The 22,619-nt window shown below is 27.2% G+C and overlaps 8 protein-coding genes across 8 annotated transcripts; 3 read left to right on the top strand and 5 right to left on the bottom strand.

Moving 5' to 3' along the window:
• Positions 1-227: 227 nt before the first annotated feature.
• Positions 228-5,254, bottom strand: T551_02575 (DNA-directed RNA polymerase III core subunit RPO31; the record flags this gene model as incomplete). Its single annotated transcript, XM_018374838.1, has 17 exons — positions 228-540; positions 585-902; positions 947-1,075; positions 1,118-1,186; positions 1,229-1,315; positions 1,361-1,608; positions 1,654-1,761; positions 1,803-2,052; positions 2,096-2,409; positions 2,455-2,568; positions 2,613-3,537; positions 3,579-3,872; positions 3,918-4,130; positions 4,172-4,387; positions 4,434-4,799; positions 4,839-5,043; positions 5,088-5,254. The coding sequence occupies 17 exons, from the start codon at positions 5,252-5,254 to the stop codon at positions 295-297; spliced, it is 4,269 nt and encodes a 1,422-aa protein (XP_018229060.1). The 3' UTR covers positions 228-294.
• A 388-nt stretch (positions 5,255-5,642) lies between these two features.
• T551_02574 (uncharacterized protein) lies at positions 5,643-6,066 on the top strand (the record flags this gene model as incomplete). The annotated part of the gene is made up of 2 exons (XM_018374837.1): positions 5,643-5,777; positions 5,821-6,066. The coding sequence occupies 2 exons, from the start codon at positions 5,643-5,645 to the stop codon at positions 6,064-6,066; spliced, it is 381 nt and encodes a 126-aa protein (XP_018229059.1).
• Positions 6,067-6,167: 101 nt separating this feature from the next.
• Positions 6,168-8,224, bottom strand: T551_02573 (uncharacterized protein; the record flags this gene model as incomplete). The annotated part of the gene is made up of 10 exons (XM_018374836.1): positions 6,168-6,460; positions 6,502-6,799; positions 6,846-6,965; positions 7,013-7,140; positions 7,189-7,260; positions 7,303-7,492; positions 7,533-7,636; positions 7,681-7,765; positions 7,811-7,868; positions 7,914-8,224. 10 exons carry the CDS (start codon positions 8,222-8,224, stop codon positions 6,168-6,170), a joined length of 1,659 nt encoding a protein of 552 aa, XP_018229058.1.
• A 148-nt stretch (positions 8,225-8,372) lies between these two features.
• On the bottom strand, positions 8,373-9,831 carry T551_02572 (uncharacterized protein; the record flags this gene model as incomplete). Its single annotated transcript, XM_018374835.1, has 6 exons — positions 8,373-8,412; positions 8,454-9,015; positions 9,055-9,116; positions 9,160-9,276; positions 9,319-9,744; positions 9,791-9,831. 6 exons carry the CDS (start codon positions 9,829-9,831, stop codon positions 8,373-8,375), a joined length of 1,248 nt encoding a protein of 415 aa, XP_018229057.1.
• Positions 9,832-10,353: 522 nt separating this feature from the next.
• On the bottom strand, positions 10,354-11,681 carry T551_02571 (uncharacterized protein; the record flags this gene model as incomplete). Its single annotated transcript, XM_018374834.1, has 7 exons — positions 10,354-10,440; positions 10,484-10,759; positions 10,805-10,929; positions 10,971-11,022; positions 11,069-11,135; positions 11,180-11,334; positions 11,382-11,681. 7 exons carry the CDS (start codon positions 11,679-11,681, stop codon positions 10,354-10,356), a joined length of 1,062 nt encoding a protein of 353 aa, XP_018229056.1.
• A 319-nt stretch (positions 11,682-12,000) lies between these two features.
• On the top strand, positions 12,001-16,500 carry T551_02570 (chromatin-remodeling histone chaperone SPT6; the record flags this gene model as incomplete). The annotated part of the gene is made up of 9 exons (XM_018374833.1): positions 12,001-12,016; positions 12,068-12,198; positions 12,253-13,458; positions 13,503-13,653; positions 13,698-14,695; positions 14,741-15,896; positions 15,944-16,132; positions 16,181-16,311; positions 16,357-16,500. The coding sequence occupies 9 exons, from the start codon at positions 12,001-12,003 to the stop codon at positions 16,498-16,500; spliced, it is 4,122 nt and encodes a 1,373-aa protein (XP_018229055.1).
• A 266-nt stretch (positions 16,501-16,766) lies between these two features.
• On the top strand, positions 16,767-20,680 carry T551_02569 (chromatin-modulating protein MRC1; the record flags this gene model as incomplete). The annotated part of the gene is made up of 11 exons (XM_018374832.1): positions 16,767-17,310; positions 17,355-17,500; positions 17,544-17,601; positions 17,642-18,498; positions 18,542-18,961; positions 19,002-19,102; positions 19,145-19,618; positions 19,659-19,858; positions 19,899-20,128; positions 20,175-20,528; positions 20,576-20,680. 11 exons carry the CDS (start codon positions 16,767-16,769, stop codon positions 20,678-20,680), a joined length of 3,489 nt encoding a protein of 1,162 aa, XP_018229054.1.
• Positions 20,681-20,890: 210 nt separating this feature from the next.
• On the bottom strand, positions 20,891-21,888 carry T551_02568 (uncharacterized protein; the record flags this gene model as incomplete). The annotated part of the gene is made up of 2 exons (XM_018374831.1): positions 20,891-21,829; positions 21,874-21,888. 2 exons carry the CDS (start codon positions 21,886-21,888, stop codon positions 20,891-20,893), a joined length of 954 nt encoding a protein of 317 aa, XP_018229053.1.
• Positions 21,889-22,619: the final 731 nt, after the last annotated feature.

Here is a 22,619-nt window from a genome sequence, read left to right as displayed (position 1 = left end):
AGGATGTTATTGAAGCATTAGATATAACAGAATCTATTATTCCAACACGTTAGTCTTGCTTATATTCGTATATCTATAATATTTTGATTGCATTATTGAAAGATATATAGATCCCTTTAGGTTAATAAAAACTACAGTCAATAAGCAAGTTAGATATATTTGTAATTATTTGGATTTAATAAATTTAATTTCTATATTGATATTTGGTATTATATTGTGAATATTTTGTTTATTTCTATTAATTAAGGACTTTGTGTATTGTTACCAACAATAATGATTATTTCTATAAAAAAACTATTTTATAAAAGTGTTGACTCTGTAGAAATTGGAATTATCAAAAAGAAGAGATTTTGGTTTAGGGTATTCTTCTATATTAATTCTTCTAACTAAACGGAAAAGACCAGTACCAATTGGAGCTGGTTTTCCGAGAATAATACATTCTGAAACTCCTTCTATTGAATCTTTTGTTAGTCGAGCTGCTGCATCAAAAAGATGATCTGTTGTTTTTTCAAATGATGCAAGCATTAATACACTGTTTTTCTTAACAATAATTAAAGAAACGTACATAAAAAAAGTGTTTATACCATTTTTGCTACTCCAAAACGTGTAATTCCTAAAATTTCCCCTCTGTATGTCATAACGTCACCTAATAACATAACATGTCGAGGATCAATATTCATTCCATGTGAACTCATTGTTATATCAATCTCTTTAATAATAGATGCCCTAGCTGCTTCTATTCCAAGAACTTGTTTCATTTCCATAACATGATTTGTAGACGTTTTTGTTCCAACAACTCCATCAGTATTAATCACATCCCGAAGACCATAGCCTTCTACAAGAAGTGTATTTTTTCCTTTTTCGTCTATATTTATAACAGCTCTTGAAGTTGATGGAATTCCCTAAAAATTATATTAATTTGGATTATATTTTAAAAAAAAATAACCTTAACAATAACGTGAGGTAATGTTCGTTTATAGTGTTGTAGTTTATAGTAAACTTCATCAAATTCTTTATCTTTATCATCATTTGATACATATACTTTTATTTTATCTTCACTACTAATGCTAACTTTCTAAATAAATATTAGTAGAGTTAATGTAAATATAGCGGTTACTGTGTTTGAAATTTTTAATTTTGGTGCTTGCCAAATTGACGCTGCAATTTCATCGATTGTTATTTCTAGCTATTTTTATTTAAATTAAAGTTAAAATAAAAATATTAATACTTGTAATCTATTTACAGTATTCCAGTCTATTTTTATACCAATATATGAAGAAGTAGGCCCATATACTTCTTCTATAAATGTGGTTATCTGTTTTAAATTAATTATACATTCAAATAAGCTAACTTTATATACATCTTTCATATATGTTTTTTCGACGCGGCCTTTTACTACACGAGCCGATCGTGTATCATCCTCTGCTACAAGTTTGCATGTTACAATAGGTGTACTAATAATTTTGGCTGCATTAATAATTTCTTTAATTCTAGGAACGCCTAATGTAACATTCATTGATGCAACACCTGCAAAATGGAAAGTTTTTAAAGTCATTTGAGTCCCAGGTTCCCCAATTGACTGTGCGCCTACTGCCCCAACAGCTGTTCCTAAAAAAATTAAACTATAGTAATATATAAAAGAAAATTAAATACCAGGTTCAACTTTTGATTTTATATATTTTTCTAAACATAGTTGTAAATATGTTAAAAGTTGATGTTTAGTAACTTTGAAAATGCTGTCTACTGTTTTTTTAGAATCAACTATAAAGCTTAATTGATTTTTAAAATAAAAGTTAACTAACTTTCTAATGATTCCTCATTGATAATATTTTTGTATTTAGAATCATTTGTATGTTCAAGAAAAGACGGAAGATTTCTTCTTTCTCGAATAGCTGCTAAATGTTCTGCTATATTTTTTTGAATAAAATTTAATATTGAATTTTTGAAATTTTCTGTACAGTTCTTGAATTTAGGATTTTCAAGATACTTGCGTGTAGTTTCTATGATTTCATAAGGAAGGAGTCCTTTCGATTGTATTTTAGATGTAATGTTCTTATTTAATTAGTTTTGTATCATATATTTGGCATATATTTACATGGCAATGGTTCCATGTTCTTGAAAATTCAACAGGACAATTATCTCCTTCTAAATAAGTTGGATCTAACCCATCATCACCATATATAAACTGTACAATTCCAGATGATGAATTACGAACGGTTCCATCATATTGTAAAGATAAATCTTCAAGAGATTTCATTAATCTTCTGGACATATATCCTGTTTCTGCTGTTTTTACTGCAGTATCAACGAGACCTTCTCTTCCTGATATGGCATGAAATAAAAATTCTGTAGGTGTTAAACCAGAATAAAATGAATTTTTTACAAATCCTTTTGCAGGAGGCTGTTTTGCTAATAATAAGATTAACACGCTTATTGAGTTATACTGAAACTTACAGTTTTTTTGAAAATGAGGCAAACTTCTGTCTTGAAACCCATTTGGAACTCTACTTCCACTAATAATTTGTTGTCCTACACATGATACCATTTGTGAAACATTGATTTTAGAGCCTAGAATGACGTTATTTATATATATAATTTAAGATAAATCTAACCTTTTGAACCACATGTAGCCATAATTAGAGATGCATTCGTTCTTGCTAGTTCACTCATACAAATTTGACCAACATCGTCTCGGACTTTCGAAAGTATTCCAGATACTTTTGCTTCTAATGTTTGTTCTGCATCACAACCTGGCTGATTTTCTAGTTTCCCTGATGATAATGCATATATTAGATCATCACAAGACTGATATGCTGCTTTTACTAAACTTTCTTTTTTTTTTTTTAGTAAAACTCCTGGTTGAACATCATTTATTCCAATAGAAAAACCATGGTTCCCTATCCATCTTGCACATAGTTTTGCAAGTCGATTCATAGCTTCTGCTGCTTCAGTAGGACCATAATTTTTTAAAATGACATAAAATATGGAATTTTTTTTACCATCGCCCACTGTTGATTTATCCATAACACCACACATAATCTCACTTCCACGTATGAGTAGATAACCATCATTAATACAAAGATCTGGTATGCCTTTTGGAGAACTAAATGACCTAGTTTTAGCATCTAAATTAACTATTACCGGCGAGTTTTTGTTAGGCCTCATAAGTACATTAAATATTTGCTTTCCTGTCCATAAGGTTACTGGTTTTATGATAACAGGAGATGGCAAGTCGATATGCATATTAGCATCTACCATAAAAGAACATATATGTGTAAATGTTTTTCTATCATAAAAATTATCTTTTTGACTAATTAAGTATGACGCTGTGACAAAATCTTGTATGGCTGCAATAATTGGATCCCCATTACGAGGAGTTACAAGGTTGTTTTTTACGCTCATTAATTCTATTGCTTCTGCGCGTGCTTCTTCTGTTTGTGGAACATGTAGGTTCATCTCATCTCCATCAAAGTCCGCATTGTATGGATTACAAACACATTCATTAAGTCTGAAAGTTTTCCATGGTCGAACCTTTACCTAAATTTTATAAGTTTTTTATTAAAAAACTAAAGCTATACTTTGTGACATAATATACTAAGCTTATGTAATGAAGGCTGACGGTTAAATAAAACAATATCATCATCACGAATATGACGTTCAACTACATCGCCAATTTTAAGTTCTAGAGCCATCTTTTGACGATCTCCAAATTTTAAAAATTTTTTAAATCCGTTCTCTTGATTCATAATATAATTTGCCCCTGGATGAATGTCTGGTCCATTTATAATAGCTTTTTTTAATTGTTCGATGTTATAGTATGTTACTTTTTCCGGATATGTTAGAATTTTAGCAATTCGCTCAGGAATAGCAATCTTTAATAATTAACCAATCAAGTAAAATAGTGCAATTTTATTAACCTGATCAATAGATAGATTAGGATCTGGTCCGATTACAGTTCTTGCAGAAAAATCAACTCTTTTTCCTGACAAATTTCCTCTAAAACGACCTTGTTTACCCTTCAATCTTTGACAAAATCCTCTCATAGGTTTTGTATTTGCTTGTGATGATATTCCAGGTAATTCGCTATTAATATACATAGCAACGCATAATTGTAAATAATCCCATTGCTCCTATATAATATAAGATTAAAATACCCCTTCCAATAAAATACCATTAAATTCTGAATAGGTGTTCCTTTTTCTAATGCGCTTTTAATTAAGGAGTTGGTCCATATGATTTCTGTTAATTTGACTGTTAGATCATCTTCTGTGCTAGCACCATCCTGGGAAATAGATGGTCTTATACAAACGGGTGGTGCTGGTATACATTGCCAAATAAACATTTCTGGACGACCTTTTAATGGATTTATACCTAAAAGCTCACAATCCTAAATCAATTAAAAAAATTAATAAATTTATTATGGTTAGTATTACCATAGGTGGAATTTGCTTAAATAGATTTAAAACTTTAAGAGGATTTAGGTCATCATGTGCTTTAGAGAGATGGGTTTTCATATCAGGCGTAGATTTTAAAATAGTTTCAAAGGTTTTTTGAAATTCTATTTCTTCTTGGTGATTTTTTTTACTATATTTAAACTTTTCGTGGATAATTTTTAATGCCCCAACTTTTTTAACAACACCCTGGGTACTCTGACAATTAGGACATATTCTTACTTTCTTACATGTGTCATTTATGCGTTTATATATTTGTGATTTTTTTAAATTATCTGTTTCTGCTTTTCTTAATTCTTTTAAAAAGCTATAGGTATCTTTTAGTTTTAATAATATTTTTGAACAATCCTATTATAATTAATTTCTTTTTTTTAATTTAATACTTACTTTGCATATATTTTGAAGTATTGTAATAATAGTTTTAAAATATCCTATATGAAAGACAGGAAGAATTAATTTTACGTATCCGAAGTGTCCTACACAGGTTACTATTTTTTCTCCACAGGTTTCGCATATTGCTTGTTTATCTGAAGTCCCCTGAGTGTAATTAGATATACTTGGTTTTCCTCTTATTTTTTTATGCTTTACCAATCTTTTTAATTTTTAGAAGTTTGTAAATATTACGTAAGAACTTGCCTTTTGTCAAGAGCACCATTGCGTACTGTGGATCTATCTATTATATTATATAGTTCTCTTGTTGAAACCTCTAAAACGCCTTGTTTTATTATATCTTTTGGCCCAAATACGCCAAATTCAATATTTCTAATTTGCTTTGGAGGTTGGTCTATAACTTGTTCCTTCATTATGTCTTTATATTCTTACGTTACAGTATATATCATTTTCTTCGTCTATTGATTATTATGGTATTTTGAATATTATGAAGTTTTATAATGTACTATTTAGCAATTATAATAAAAGGTTATGTTTTTCACATAAAACAATGAATATTTCATCCTTCTTGGAACTTTTTTCTTGCAAAAACTTATTCTTGTTTTTTTTTAGAATTTATTTCTTTCTTTGATTTAAGTTACGAAAATAATTAGTGTATTTGAATTAATAATATAAAATCGATATTAATAAAAATCCATTGTTCTTAAATGTCTATTTAATAGATAAAATGTGGTAATTAGCATTTAATATTTAGGATATCTGCAGGACAGATTATAACTTTTAGATAAAGTATTATAATAAATGTCTGACAAAAATGATGAGCTTCCATCTTACCAAGCTAGTATAAGCCCAGAGAATACAAAACAAATATTATTTGACTTATTAGATTCTAATGAATCTCAGTTGATAACTCTTACAGGTACAAAATGCAGAAAGGTTATATTTACGGGTTTAAACTAGTATATACTAAAAAATTTAGTTATTTTTTTTTGGAGTTTTATTTCCTTTTCCTATTCTTCTTATTGGAGTGTATATTGGATTAATACATTATCCGTTCTTTAAAAAAGCATCTTTTAAGGATGAGCAACAGCAAATGTATTTTGAATATATTAAAGAAGAAGAGATAAGATGGGGAAAAAGATGTCTGTATTTGTTCGGATTGATATTATTTGCAATAGGATCTATATTGTTTGCTGGATTCAAAAGTAATTGGACAACAAGATAGTTTTCAATATGCATAGAAATATAAAGTAATACTTTAGTCACTTAAGTTATTTGTATTTTATTTGTTTTAAATGTTTATGTATATAAAAGGAAATTTTAATACTAGATATCAAAATCTAAATTAAAGTCACTTTGAGCAATGATTTCATCTATATTATTAAGGGATTTTGCAGTTTTAGTTGCCGAATTTTCGAATACATGTATTCTGTTATTTTTAGTTTCTTCTGCATCTATTGGGTTTGTTTTTGTATGAGTTTCAGCTGTTTGTGTATTTTCATTTGCATTTCTGATTTGAGGCAAGAAAGGTTTTTGCACTTCTGATAACATATTGTCATAAAATATTCTTGGATTAGTTTTAAGACGTGAGAATGGATTTGCTATTATTGGAAAGATACCTACTAACATTAAGTTTACATATATATATTGCTATTATTACTTTGTTTCCTACGTTCCTCGTTGGCTTGGATTTCTGCTTGTCTAATTGTATCTAAATTAGCTTTTCTATTTTTTTCATTTAATTTAGCAAGTTTATCTAAATGGATTAAAACATGTCTTTTTCCTGCTGATAATTCCTCAAGAGTATTTAGTTTTTCTGTAAGTCTTTTTGCTTCTTTTTCGTCTCCATGGGCAATTGCAATGTCTCTGATTTTCTTTAGCTGTGTTTTTTCTATTGCTATATTTCCAGGAATTTTTTGTAATGCTTTTCGTCGCGCTATCATATCTGATATTTCTAACTTGAAAAAATTGTATATTTTGCAAAATTTAATAAGTTGAACTTACATCTGTTAGCTTGTGTTGTGTCATTAGACTTAATTCAGTTATTTTTTTTTCAATTAGTGATTTTTTGGGTGCAGCAATTTTGTCTTGCTTAAGTTGTTGTGTCCATCTATCAAATTCTTTCTAAGTTAGTTAATAAGATACTTTTTGAATATCCTTGAATATGTTACTTGAGTAATAGCAGAATTTGATACGAATGTTATTTCAAATGCTTTTATATTTGCACCATGTATACATTCTATTTTTTGATTGGAAAGTATTCCTTCAAAAGAATAAACTTTTGGACTAGTTTGTAAACCTTTTCAGTAATTATATATTTATAAATTTTTAGTGAAAAATATTATACCTTTGATTTGACAAACTCGATATACGCTTTTACCTTGAGAATTTTCGCCTATTTTTATCCTGGCAAAGCAACCTTAAAAATTAAATATTTCCATAACATATATTAATACAGTACCTATTATAGTTTCCTCAAATAAAGGATGAAATAGAAATTTTGCAAAATGTTTTCTCCCAAGTCTAGTATTATTTACATCGTTTAAATCAAGTATAGTAGTTTCATCTTTATCTTCTTTATTTTCTGAATCATGTTCATTTTTTTTGTTAAATTTTTGTTTGTTTCTTTTTCTGAATATTTTACTATCTTGCTACTTAAAGTTAATGGTATTTTCCGATATAACTGCATACTTCTGGATCTGTTCGGTTATACTTTTCTTCTCTTTTTCTTTTGAGTTCAGTTAATTTATCTTTTTTTGAAATAGCTTCACTGTTTTTTGTTCCTTGTGTTGATCCTATATATAATTAACAAATATTATTATAAATTATGTTTGCTAACGTCGTGTTTTTAATTGTTTTTTTATATCGAGTTTTTTTTGCTTCAGTCTTTCTGCTAATTCTTTTTTTTCTTGTAATTTTTGTGTCTAAATACACGTATAGTTTGTTTTTTATAAGTATGATGTATTTACTTCTTCTTCTCGTTCGTAAAGGATAGATTCTCTTTCCACTTCATTCATACTCATTATCCTTTTGAAACTTGTGAAACATATCTAAGACTTTTCTAAAATATACCTTTTACGGTCTTCTTCATCCTTGAATTTGCCTTCTAGTACATAAGGAATGGAATACTTTTCTATGTCATTATCGTCTTCATCTCTAGATACTATATTCTCGCTTTCTGTGCTACATTCACTTGAATACAATTCTTCACTTGAATCATCATTGCTTCCCAAAGATTCTCTATAATTTTCAGTGTATTTTCCACTTTGAAGTCGTTTGTGAGACATTATTTTTTTTTTACGAGGAAGTTCATTTTTTTGTGATGTATTTTCAATATCTTTGTGGCCTGCTAATGCCAAAAGTTCATCTGATAAATCATCCATAATTTTAAGTTAAAGTTGTTAAAATTTTTAAGTTGTATTTAAGCAAAAAGTATGATCTACGATATTTTACAAATATTACGAATCGTAAAAAATAAATTATAGAAAATATTTTAAAAAATAAATGTATCCGTTTAAAACCTATTTAGGTTTAAAATCTTACAACTATTTCATTTGCTATTGTCATGTATCTTAAAAGTATTAGAAAAAAATTGAATTTTGAGAAAATTACCTTATACCCTTATAATGTTTGTCATTAGAGTTAGTAGTTATTTTTAAGCTTTCTACATTCATATTACTAATAATCCATCCATTGCATGTAAATTTTGCTATGAGATAATTAGGAGAAATTTCCATTTCATTAAGAGTAAATTTCATAGAAGCAAAAGAACAAGCTTTAGGCACATCTAATGTCCAAACAATTAGTTTATTTTTTTCTTTATGTTTGTATTCAATTGTAATATTTCCATGTGTAGATTTTGAATTTCTTACTTGACATGATTCAGATATTGGAACAGTAATAGTTATATTGTCAATGAATTGATTAAAAATATTTAATTTTATTTCAAAGTCCTCAACATTTGGGTTTGATTTAGGTTCAATAGAGATTGGTAAAGATGAAGAAATTGTATCAGAAAGCTCAATTCCATAAGTCATTAAGGTGAATTTTCCATCTGGTGGTACAAAGCATAGATGTTTTAATGAGGGAACATGACTCGAACGTATACATGGATGAAATGATGAGTAAAAAAGATCATATTTGGATTTTATACTTAAGATTATGTTAGGGATACCTTAAATAATTAATTTTGTTTCTTTAGTATATTATTTACCTGAAATGTTTGAAAGACATTTTATTTTTCCTTTTGAAAATAGAGTTATAAATTTTCCATGTCTATTTTTGATAAGAAGAAAATGGATAATTCTCCTGTTAATACTTATCAATTATTCCTGTAAGTTCTTCGATAACATCAATAAAAAATTCATTTTTTATATGTTTTACATTTGCTCTTCTCCATGCAATTGGTGATAGAATGCCTGATGGTATATAAGATCTTTTATAAGTTTAGTTTAGATCTAAAAAAAATATTTGATACTTTTGTAGTCCTGTCATGTTTAATATTTGACTTATTGTATTTGGAGGAGAAATGATATCTTTTAAAACGTTAGATTCTGTAATCATGGGATATCCATAGTCCATCATTTCATTCAGTAGTTGAATAACAATTTCATTTTTTTTTTCTAAAACGGATTTTTTTATGGCATTTGGCCCCAAATAGTCTTTAAGAACATTTATAATATGATACAGGAATTCGATAACATATAGTGGATCTATTTCTGATGTTACCACGCAAAAAAAAATAATGTCACCACAATCGATATGAAATAAAAGACCTTCTTTACAGGATATAATAGGTGTAAGTATATCTTTATGATATACCGCTTTTTTATATTCTGATATAAATAGAGCAATAATATTTTTTGAAGTACGTCCATCCCAATGGTATTCAAAAATAATGTTTCTAAATAAATTAGATATTTAAAAAAAACGATTTTAAAACAAGATACTCTTTTCTATCAAGGATAAATAAAGTTTTTATAGAGTTCATCTTTTTTTTATTTGATATTTTTGAAAGAATATTCGACGTTATTTTGTGAACTGAAAGTTTAAAATTTACAATATGAATGTAAAAAATGCAGAAAAAATATTAGAAAATTATGAGTGTTTTGGGTGCAGAATCACAAGTACATTGACTTTTAGTGGTTTTGGAATATATATTTTGTATCAAGGGAGAAAAAAATACGGGCATTATACTTATAAAACAATTTTAAAATCAGGTTGTTTTCGAAATTTGAATCTATTATTAAAGAAATCCAGCTTCAACATAGTAGGTGCACTTTTTTGTATTGTTGGGTACTCGAGATTAATAAATTAAATTATAAATACTTGATTTAAGATATAAAATAGGTATTATGTATAGTATCTTATATAAAGATTTAGCACTATTTAAGTTGTACGTATAAAATCAATATATATTACATGATGTTTAAAATTGCGAAAATTTTGAGAATATGGTACCAGCCTTAAAATATATGTATAAATTACAATCTTTTGAATTAGGGACTTATATTTATGTTGTGTTTCTTTTGAGCATCTCTTTAGCCCATGTTTCTAAATCGACATCTTGCTTTCGTGAATTTATTATATAATAATGATCCTGATTATATGTTAAAATATTTTTTAATTAAAGATAAAAAAACCAGAAGTTCTTGAGGATTAGGCCTCATTTTTAGATCTTTATTGAGACATGTGCTAATAAAATTATCTAGATCTTTTGGAAACTTTCCTTTCGGTAAAGTTGGAGCAGATTCATGTACTATTCTTTGCAATAAGTCTAGAATTCCCATAGTTCCTGTTGCAGGAGTATCTGGATTTGATGTTAACGGGAAATGCCCAATAGCTAATTCTAGAAGAGTCATCCCAAGAGACCAGACGTCAGATTTAATACTATATTTTGCTCCTTGGATACGTTCAGGCTAGTTAATTAATAGAGATTTAGAAAGCAAAAAAAGAGTTTTTACCGACATATATGTAGATGTCCCTACAAATGTATCGGCTGTTGAATTTATAAGTTTTCCCGATACTCCAAAATCACAAAGCTTAATTTGTCCATGAGAGTTAACTAGAATATTACTTGGTTTAACATCTAATGCTTTTAATTAGTAGTAACTTTTTAAGGAAATCTACCTCTATGAATTATGCGATGAACATTATATAAATATGTTAATCCTTCTACAACCTAATTTAAATAAATATATTTATAATTATAATTATTGTGTACAAACTGCAATAGCTATTTTCCCTAAAATATTAACTTGTATGGCACCATATTTAGATATTCTATCTAAAGAACTAAATAGGATTAGTATAAAATGTTAAAAAAAATATTTACTTACCCGCAATCCATATATTCCATGCAAATATTAATATCATTCTCATTCATAAATGCACCATAAAATGAAACTATGTACGGACTATCACAGTCATGCATTATTTGTAGTTCTCTATGTATTTGTTTTCTGATAATTGGTTTAGCTTCAATATGTATGACCTTTAATAAGGTTAGAAACTTTTTGTATTATAAAATTTGATAAATACTTTTTTGGCCATAATAGTTTTTGTAGGAAGGTGAAGAACTTTAGTGACTGTACCACTATTACCTGCTCCAATATCCCCCAGTATTTTAAGATCTTCTTGACACAAATTAAGTTTGAATTCAACGCCAACTTCAAGAATTTCAAGTTGTTCAAGAAGACTATTATGGTATTTATGGGAATCATTTGCAATTCCGGATAAATGTGTATTTAATATTTCTGATGACTCTGTACGTGTTTGTGAAGGCAGTGTTAATTGTTTAAAATTCCGTTGTTTTTTTCTAGATAAAAGCTCATTTTTCATTTCCTTATACTACAGTATATATAAATATATGTTTTTTCGAATAATTATAATTATTTTTTTCGCCAGTTGTATTTATTTTAGTTCTTTGCTTTAAGAACTTGTTTTTAAAAGGTTTTCATTAGTAATTTAATGAATAAATTATCTTATGTCTACCGTTTTTTTACAGTTGCTTTCTTTTTTTATGTTTTTTTTTTTTGTATTTTAGTGTTATATTTTAAAAAGATTTATCCTTGTTTCTCGTGTTTCTTCGAAAATGAGTAACATTGTGCCCCCCTCCCCAATTATAACGAGAAAAAGTTTAATTACTTGAGAGAGTAAAATGGGGGATGTACTAGGTAAAAAACAAAAAAATGATGAATTTTTTGTTTGTATTAAAAATTTTTAAGGTGAAAATAATGAGAATGATGTATGGGATGAAAAAAGCGATGAAAATGAGGAAAATGATTTGGAGGATGATACTGTTATGGATTCTAGCGAAGAGGAAGAGGATGATGATGATGATGATGAAAGAAGAAAGGTTTTTTTGTATCCGTATTTTTTGTAATATATATAATTTTGATTGTTTCTGAAGGTTCATGAGGGATTTATTGTTGATGATGAGGAAGAAACAGATGATGATGTAGCAAATATAAGACGGCATAAAAGACGAAAACGGTTAAATGATGTGGATAGGGATATGGATGGTGACGAACTTGATGAAGAAGATCTAGATCTTGTTATGGAAAATACTGGAATTGTAATGGCACGAGATATACCAAAATTCAAAAGGTTAAAACGAAGAAAAGAAAAATCTGCTTCTAAGAATTTGGAAGATATTTTTTCAGATGAAGAGGATCAGAGTAATGCAGAAGAGAAAGCTTACGTTAAACAAGGAGTGTTTACTGATGAATTTGCTGATTTCATTGAGGAGGATGATCTTGATAATGATATTGATAATAGAAAAGAAATTCGACATGAAAAGTCATTTCGTATAGGGGCGTATTCCGAAAGTGTTGGAATAGATAGTGATGCGCATGCTGAAGTTTTTGAAATTTTTGGTGATGGTGGAGATTATGCTTATGCTCTTGAAAATGAAGATTCTGAGCAATATGAAAAAAAAGATGTCTCTTTGCATGATGTTTTTGAGCATAGTGAAATTGTTGAACGTATGCTTACAGATATGGATGAGATTATTCGGATTACTGATGTTCCTGAACGGATTCAGGTTTTACGGGCTCCGTATTATCATTTGCAGCTTTCCGATGAAGATATCTTAAAAGAGTATGATTGGGTTTCGAATCGTCTACTCTTTGTGCGTTCCGATATAGACAATATTTTGTTGAAACCTTTTAAGAAAGCTGTAAAAAATGTTATTGATTTTTACAATCGTGATTTTTTTGAACCATCGTTTATTTGGCAAAACAGAAAAGATTATTTACTTTTTTCTGAAAAAACTACTGATGAAAGGAAAGCAAATAAAGTTCATACTCTATTAAGGCAGAGTGATTTGTGGAAAATTCTTGATCTTGATCTTAAATTTCGTGCATTTATTGAAAAACGGAATTCTTTTTTTGAAACTTTTAAGAACTTAGATCTCGATGATAAATTGCTTAAAGAGTGTATTGGTAAAGTTGAATGTTTTGAAGAGATTATTGATCTCTATGATTATATATATTTTCGATATTCTGAAAATATAAAAGACATGAATATTTCACAAGGATCTACTTTTAAGAGACCTTCGAATAAATATTCTTTTTATGCTAAAATAAGGAAAGATAATTTTTATAATCTTGTCAGAGTAAGTGTTTTGATTTAAGGGAAAAACCTTGATTAATTTTTCAGGCTTTTGGGTTGCCTCCTGAACATATTGGAAAAAATTTTTTGGAAAATACTAAAAGATATTTTCCTGAAGATCCTGACAAATGGCCAGAAGTTCTGGCAGAAGAATATGTTATGGGTTCTAATTATTTATCTGTTTCTAATGCTTTGGCTGGTACGTGTTGTTTTTAATTACTATTTTTTTAACTTGAATGTTAGTTGCAAGAAAAGTTGTTGTTGATGAGTTATTGAACGATCCTCAAGTTAGAAAGTCCATAAGGACTATTTATCTTAAAAAGTGTTATATTAATGTTAATCCTACTGAAAAGGGTATTAGAAAAATAGATAATGATCACCCTTTTTATTTTTTTAAATATGCTCGTCGTGTTTCTACTGAGAATATGTTTCATGATCCTGATTTTTACCTTCAGATGATTAATGCTGAAGATCAAGATTTAGTTACAGTGAGTATTCATTTAGATGGATATGATAATATATTTTCTGAAATGTTTGAATTACTAATCTCCGATAATGTTAGTGAAATAGCATCTGCTTGGAATAATCAGAGAAAATTAATATTGATTGATTTGTTTGCTAGAATTAAACCAATTATGGAGAAAACTATTAAAGAAAATTTAAAGAGTGATTGTGAAGATGTTCTTTCTTTTTTTTGTAGAAAAAAATTTTTGGATAAACTTGATCGTACACCTTACATTTTGAAGTCTTTGGATAAAGGAGAAATACCGCGTGTATTAACAGTTTCTAATGGAAGAGGGGATCCTACAAAAGATGATACTTTATGTGTATTTGTTGATGAAAATGGAAAAGTATTAGAGCATATTAGAATTTCTGACATAAATGAAGAAAATTCTAAAAAAGAGTTATTTGATTTTATAGAACGTCGAAATCCTGATGTTATTGGCATATCTGGGTTTAGCGTTTCTGTTGACTTTCTTCGAAGATGTTTAAAAGATATAGTTGATAATATTAATGCAAAACAAAGTGATAATAATGACCACATAAGAGTTGTATATGTTAATGATGATGTTGCTAGGCTTTATCAAAATAGTGAAAGAGCTTCAAAAGAATTTCCTAATTTGCCTTCATTGGGTAAGTATTGTGTTTCTCTTGCTAGATATATGCAAAGTCCACTTATGGAATATGCGGCAATGGGGAATGACATTACATCAATATCTTTCCATCCATGGCAGCATCTTGTATGTAAATTATTTTAGGATTTTGAATATTATTAATATAAATAGATACCACGTGATAAATTACAAAGAGTTTTGGAAACAGCAATTGTAGATATTGTAAATTTAGTGGGTGTTAATATAAATGATGTTGTTAAGTCTTCTTATAAATCAAATCTTTTGCCATATGTATGTGGTTTAGGTCCCCGTAAAGCTCAGAGTCTGTGTAAGCGTATTTCTCTTGTAGGCGGATATATTTCAAATCGTGCTGAACTCATTACAAAATCTATTGTAACAAGGAATATTTTTATTAATTGCGCTAGTTTTTTGAAGATACCTTATGATGATAATTCTACATCTGATTCTAGTGAGATTTTGGATAGTACAAGGGTACATCCAGAAGATTACGAATTAGCCAGAAAAATGGCAGCAGATGCATTAGAATTAGATGAAGAAGATGTTGAGGAGTACGATTCTAGTGGGGGGATTGTGGCTCATCTCATGAATGATGATCCTGATAAACTTAGTGATCTTATATTAGAAGAATATGCTGAGCAATTGGAAAAGGTTTTTCAACAATTAAAAAGAAATACCCTTGAGACTATCAGAGATGAGCTTCAGAATCCTTATGAAGAACTTCGTAAAGACTATAAAGATATTACAGATCAGGAAATTTTTACTATGTTAACTGGAGAGACACCAGAATCATTGAAACCAGGGTCTGTTATTCCTGTCACTGTTAAAAAAATTAGTAATAGGCATGTTACTGTGAAATTAAATTGTGGAATAGATGGAAATATTGCTAGTTCTCAAATAAGTGATAATTATAATGTTTTACCTTCTCAAGTTTTACAATATGGACAGATTGTTCAAGCAGTTGTCTTAAGTTTGAATTTTCAAAAATTTACTGCAGAGCTATCAACAAAGGCATCTTCTATTAAAGAAGCATATAAAAACCAAAAAGATAGTTTTTTAAATAGAAAAATTGAATGGGACAGTATTGCTGAAGAAAAAGATAAGTCTAAAATTGCATTAAAGAAGGAAGCAGAACAACGAATAACTAGAGTTATCAAACATCCACTTTTTAGACCATTTAATGCTCGACAGGCTGAAGATTATTTGGCTGGTATGCAACGTGGTGATGTAGTAATTCGGCCATCATCAAGTGGACCTGATCATATTGCTATAACATGGAAAATTTCTGAAGGGATTTATCAGCATATTGGTATTATACGTTTAATATTTTTTATGCTTAAAATTGATTTTGAATAGATGTTCTTGAATTAGACAAAGAAAACGAATTTTCTGTTGGTCGTCAACTACGTGTACGAGGAAAAGAGCAGAATTATTCTTATAGTGATTTGGACGAACTTATAGTTTCACATATTAAATCAATTGCTCGAAAAGTCGATGAAATGACTACAAATGAAAAATTTCAAAAAGGTACTAGAGCTGAAACAGGTATGAGTATAAATTATATAATTGTGAGTTTTTTAATAGTAATCCTAGAACAATGGCTCAATAGGTATTCAGAAGCCAATCCAAGAAGGTCTTGTTATGCATTTTGTTTTAATCCTAAATATCCCGGGTTTTTTGATCTTTGTTTTAAGGCTAATTTGAAATCTAAAGTTGTTAGTTGGGTAAAATATAATAATTTTAGCTGAGTTTTGACTAATTTCCTATAGTCAGTGAAAGTTGTTCCTAATGCATTTTCTTTGAAAGGAAATCTTTATGGTGATATGAATACTTTATGTAATGGTTTTAAAATGATGTTTGCTGCTCAAACAAATAATAGATCTATTACAAATAGTCGTAGATTAAACATTTAGGGTTACTTTTTATTTATATTTATTTTTAGCATGTTAAATTGCATTTTTTGTTTTAGATTTATTTATTTGATATATTAAATTATTTTTATAATCTTTTCAATATTTTGTAAATTTGTTCAGATTATCACGTTTTTTCGTGTTTCGATTTTATGTTAAAATAATTATAAAGTAAATATTAAAGAAATTAAGGAATTAGATTTTTATTTGATAAATAGTATTTTATTGGATTTGCGATAAAAAGAGTGGATTGCTTTAAATTTCATAATATGCGTTCATTGAGAAAAACTTACGGAAGATTACAAATTTTAGATGAAACTGAAAGTATAAATTCTATAAAACAAACTGAAAATGAGATGTTCAGTTCATTAAGTACTTCTGTTTCTTTAACTTCAAGTCCTACTATTTATTCTAATTCTGAGCTGACTCCTCGATCTAAAGTGAAAGCTACCTTAGCGCGATTCGATATAGATGAATTTGAATTGTATGATGATAGTAAACATTCTAGTCTTTTGTTAGATGGAGCTGCTCAATTCTTTAATAATAAAAAGTCTTCTGGTTCTGTAAAAGACTGCAATACTTATTTAAATGAGGACTTATCACCAGAGATTATTTCTAAAGATAGTGCTTATGAAAGAGTTAAAAAAATGTTGATCAGGCAAACTGTGAATAAGGATAATGAATGTCATTTTAATACAAAACATGATATTTTAAAATTAAGAGAAAAAGATAATCTGCTTAATAAAGGTTTATTTAATGTATTGGATACGTCTTTGTCTTCGGATTCGTCTGAGAAACTTATATTTGGTTCTGGTAAATATTTTTCTTTAATACTATAAAATTCAATTAGAATTTAGGGCTAAAAGAAAAATCAAGTTTAGTACAATCAGGTCAAAAAAAGCATACATATCTAGAAACTCAGAAGTCTGAAACTTCTGGTGATGCTTTGGATCATAATTTTAGTCTTAAAAAGGATTGTTCTTTGATTAAAAAGAAAAAAAGAGTAAATTTATAAAAATATTTTAATTTTGTTAATTTTCTATTAGGCTATTACTAAGAAAGTAATGGAAGAAATGCAGAAAGAAACTGAAAGAATGGACAGGGGTATTTGTGAATTTTGTTCTTTTTTTTCTAACAATATAAGGTATGGCGTTGGTTCCTGAGAGAAGGCTTGATAAAAAGACATCTATTTTGAATTTTTTAAAAAAAGTGGGTTACAGAGCGGATTCTGTGTTCGAATCTTCTTTAGATCAACAGGGTTCTGAAAAAGAATCTGAAACTACTCTAATTGCTTCTGAATTAGATATTTCATTTACAGATAATAATCATTCTCAAAATAATGATTATTCTTTGAATATCTCTTCTAAAGACCAGATGTCACTTTCATTAGATTTTGAAATACCAAATATTATATCTAAATTTCCGAAAGCGGCTAAGCCTTGTTTAATTTCTAAACAAATTGAAGTTGTTAATTATCAAAATCATAAAAAGATGTCATTTAAAACACTTGTTTTTGAAAATAGCTCGGATTCAGAGTTGGAAATTGATTCTTTATTTTATAATTCGAAAAATTCCGAAAAAGAATTTAAATCATTTATGTCTTGTGGGGAAACCCATGTTTCTTATTTTGATTTGGCTAGACTTGGATCACCGAGCCAGAAAAGTAGGATTAAAAATAAACTGTTTGATCACGAGTTATTGGTAAAGGCTGCAGAACAGGTTAAATCTGAGCGTTTGGAACGTGAAGATGAACTTAAGCGAAAAGGCATTGTTTTGACTTCTTTTGAAGAAAGAGCTAAAGAAGTTGTTGAAGTTGATGATTTAGTAGAAAAGGAAAGGTTGAAGGCAGAAGATGTTAGAAACATTGATAATGATAATGATGATGATGATGATAATATATGGAATAATGTATGTGTTGCTCAAAATGCCAAAAAAAGTAATGATGAATTTTTTAATATTGATAATCATAATGGAGATATTATTCATGACGATAATAATGTGGTTTGTGTGAACTCAATGTTTTTATTTTGTAATATTCTCGTAGAATATTAATGTTGATTTGGATTTTTCTGGTCATTCGGATTTAAAGGATATTGAGAATGTAAAAATATATGATGCTGATCAAAATGATCAATCAGATTTATTGAGTTCGGAAGAATCTGAAGGAGCTCAATATGTATTAGATGAAATGGAAGAGGCTACTATTAGAACAAAGATTTGTCGAAATAATGCTCGTAGAGTTATAATGGATGATGAAAATGAGTATAATGACTTTTGTAATTCCAGACCGTTGCAAGATTCTGTCGATAATATTTTTAATCTTTCTCAGTTTTTTTCTTCCACTTTGCCTAATAAGCATATTGCTAATGACTTTTTGGAAAACAATATTATAGATGAAAAGATAGTAAACGAAACTTTAAATGTAGATGATTTATCTAAAGAGATGTCTTTCAAATTATCTCAAGTATTTATGTTGTTTTAAAAGATATAGCTAAATTATTTAGGCAAATGTTAATCTCAATTTAGAAACGTTAGATAATATGAATGATTCTAATTGCAAGTTAGTGTCCTTTTCTGGTAATAGGAATTTTGATAATGTAGAAAAGTATTTTTCAAATTTTTTAAATTTTACATAATTATTTTACAGAGAATTTGAAAATACTCAGTTGTCTATGTTTGATCCTCCTTCTTCTGATATAGTTTTTGATAATTTTTCCGTATCACCTAGATATTTGCATTCAAATACTATAGAGGTTGGCTTAAATGTTGACGTAAATTTACCATCAAATATTTTAGTTGGAGATTTTAAAAGAAAAAAGCGTCTTATTCAACGGGTTTCTAGTAACAATAATTATAGTGATATCGTAAACAATGATGAAAATGTTTTTTCTTCAGCTACAAATTCAAAATGTAATTTTGAATCTAATAACTATAAACATCTTGCAAGTAAACCTGAAGAATTTATTGAAGATCAGGCTCAGGAATCTGATGATGAATATGCTGGTTTGGGAGGAACAAGTGATGATGATGATTTGGATGACGTTAAAGAACTTGAAGATATGATTGATAATACTGTTTCTTTTCAGGATATAGATGCAAGTGATATTGCTGCATATTATATGTATTTTTTTGTCTGTTATTTTTTTTCTAATTTAATTTAGGAAAAAAGAAATAGATAATGATATGAAAATTATTAGTAATTTATACAATGATATAACAACTGGAAATTTAAAAAAAAGACGTAATGTTATGCTCTTCGATTTAGATGATTCGGATGATGATGAAAGTTTTCAAAGACGTAATAAAAGACAACAAATTATAAGACAAAAGCTTTTAGATAATCAAAATCTTTCTTTTATGGGTAATTTTGTGTTATTGTTTTTTTTTTTAATTTTATATAGCTGATAATCCAAAAATGAAAGCTTTTTTGAGTACAATAGAAGATAATCAAGAAAATTTACAATCATTTGTAGATGTTATTGATGATGAAAGTCTTAAATCACAAAAGAGTAATGATGATATTAAAAATCTAATTTTTCCTGATGCTGTTTTAAACGTCGATAATATTGTAGAAAACGTATTGCCTGAATCTAGAATATTATACTCCAAGAAATATGCTGATATAAAAAAAGTAAGATTTAGAATATTTATTCATAATTGGAGATGTAATATTTTAGGAACTTTCATTTTTCGTTGATCAGCAAGACACAAAAACATTTGCAGATGTGTTGATTGATAATGATGTAAAAAAAAGATTTGACAACTTTACAGGTGTTATCGATAGAGTAGCTGATAAATGTGTATCAAAAGAACTATTTTGTTTCCCATTTTCAGTATTTAGCAAAGGAAAGTTTGCGAATTCGCTTTTTAAAAGGTCTCTTTTTGGAAAAGATCATTTATCTAATAATGATGACTGTTTTATTGAAAAAAAAAAAAATGTTTTAGGTGAAATTTTTAAAACAAGCTCTATTAATTTTGCTTCGAAATTAGCTTCTAGAGCAGTTAATTATAATAGGTCAGTTATTGCAAAGGTTATTAATATGCTTTATTGGTTTTATGTTTACTAATATAGTATTAGAATTTAAAAGTTACAGATTCTAAAATACTAAATAAAAAGGCTGTTAATGAAAAACGGAAAAGTAATGTATTAAAGTTGTTTCAGGCTAATACAATTATTGCATAGTATGATATTATGGTATTTCTTGTGTAAATCCAGTTTAAAATGCTTTAATGTTTTTATATATATAACTAAATACTTTGATTTTAATGTTTGAATATGTTAAATTTTTCCTTAGTTTTTTAGTATTAAAGTTGTGGTTTATACACAAATGTTATACGTTGATTAAAAAATAAGCATTAGTAAGTCTGTAGTTTGAAATTTTAAAATTATAATTTATTCTAAATTTTTATGAGACCAATGAGTACATATAATAATGTCTCGAGAAAAAGTATTTTGAAAATTAATTATTGGTTCGTACAATGACAATAATGCTCCCTCGTTAATTTCGTTTTGACTTAAGTATTTTCCTGTTAAAAGAAATAGTATTTTAATATTTTCTGTGAACTTTTCATAACCATAAAAGTATATATTGTTCATGTTTCTGTCTTTTTTTGTTTCTGTGATTATAAATATATGTTCTTTTATTTTTGTATTAGAATAATTATGTAAAGTATTTTGTGATTGATATTCTATTACCCATTCTAGAATCATTTTTGCAATACCTTTTTCTAAAAATGGAAAGTTCTTTTTTTTTGATGGTGTCCAGTTTAATAAAGGTTCTTTTCTTTCTACTATATTATCACATGGAGGTAACATAAGTGTTTTTATGAATGAAAATGTTGGTTTCATATTTAGAGTTGTTTGTTTGAAGTTTGAGAAAATATATGGTATAAAATGATTATTTATGTTTTTTTCTATAATTTTGTTTGAATTGTATATTAAAAATGGATTTTTTAGTTCTTTTTTATCATAATTATCATTAATGTTTGTAGACATAATAGGAAACTCTTCATCTGACTGAATAATATCTTCATTGAAGCTTTTTCTGTGTTTAATGAATTTATTATCAAATTTTTGTTTTTCTTTGCTACACAAAATATGTTTTTTGTTTCTAAATTTTTGAATGCGTATAAATTTATTTAAGTTTTCCGATTTTTCATGGGTTATATTTGTATTATTAATGAATAAAAACTTTAAATTTTTAAGATCTTTTGATATATAACTTTTATTTGCTTCATTGTTAAGTAAAGTTTTAAATGATTTGGAGTGTTGTTTGTATATATTTTTTCGATCATGTTTATCTTTAATAATAAATCTAAAAGGAGATGATATCTAAATAAATATTAAAGAACGTATAAAAATTTTGTTTAAATTACGTTTTCTTGTGTCATTTAAAATAGAATATTAAGATATTTAAAAATAGTTTTTATTGATTTATCGTAAATTAGTTTTTACATTATTGTAAAAAAGTTAAATGAATGTAAATTTATAAAAAGGTATGTTTACATTGTTGATAAATGTGAATAGAATTTAAATGTATAATAATTTAATAGATTTAAATTTAATTGATTGTTATATTAATGATTCTTAAAATTATAGAATTTTGGTTTATTAAAAAAAATTATATATTTGGGTTGTATTTTTTATAATAGTATTTAATTTTATATATGCATTTTGAATTTTTTTATTTATTTGTTTTATAGTTTTTATTTCAGTGGTGTTTTATTTTTTAATTTATAATTGATATTTTTAAAATAATCTTGATTATAAATTATTAAATATATTAATAATAAAATATATTGAAGTTTTTTGATTTTTTATTTTTAAAATTTGTTTTTGAAATATTACTGAAATTATAGTATTTATTTAGAAGTTTTTTTAATTTATTAATGTTTATTTCTTTTGGTTTATTGTTTAATTTTTTTTTAGAATTTTGATTTAAATAATTTTTTATTATGATATTTTGTTATAATGTTAAAAAATATTTAAACTTGAATATTATTAAATATTTTAATATTTTGTTTTTTTTTTTTTTAATTTTTTTGAAATAATTATATAAAAATAATGTTAAAATTAATAATTAAATATCATTTTACGAAATATAAATGTCTTTAGATTATGA

This window comes from Pneumocystis jirovecii (assembly GCF_001477535.1).
Source record: "Pneumocystis jirovecii RU7 chromosome Unknown supercont1.11, whole genome shotgun sequence".
Lineage (NCBI taxonomy): Eukaryota > Fungi > Ascomycota > Pneumocystomycetes > Pneumocystales > Pneumocystaceae > Pneumocystis > Pneumocystis jirovecii.
Note: the sequence above shows the minus strand (reverse complement) of the source record. Positions and strands in the feature narration are given on the sequence as shown.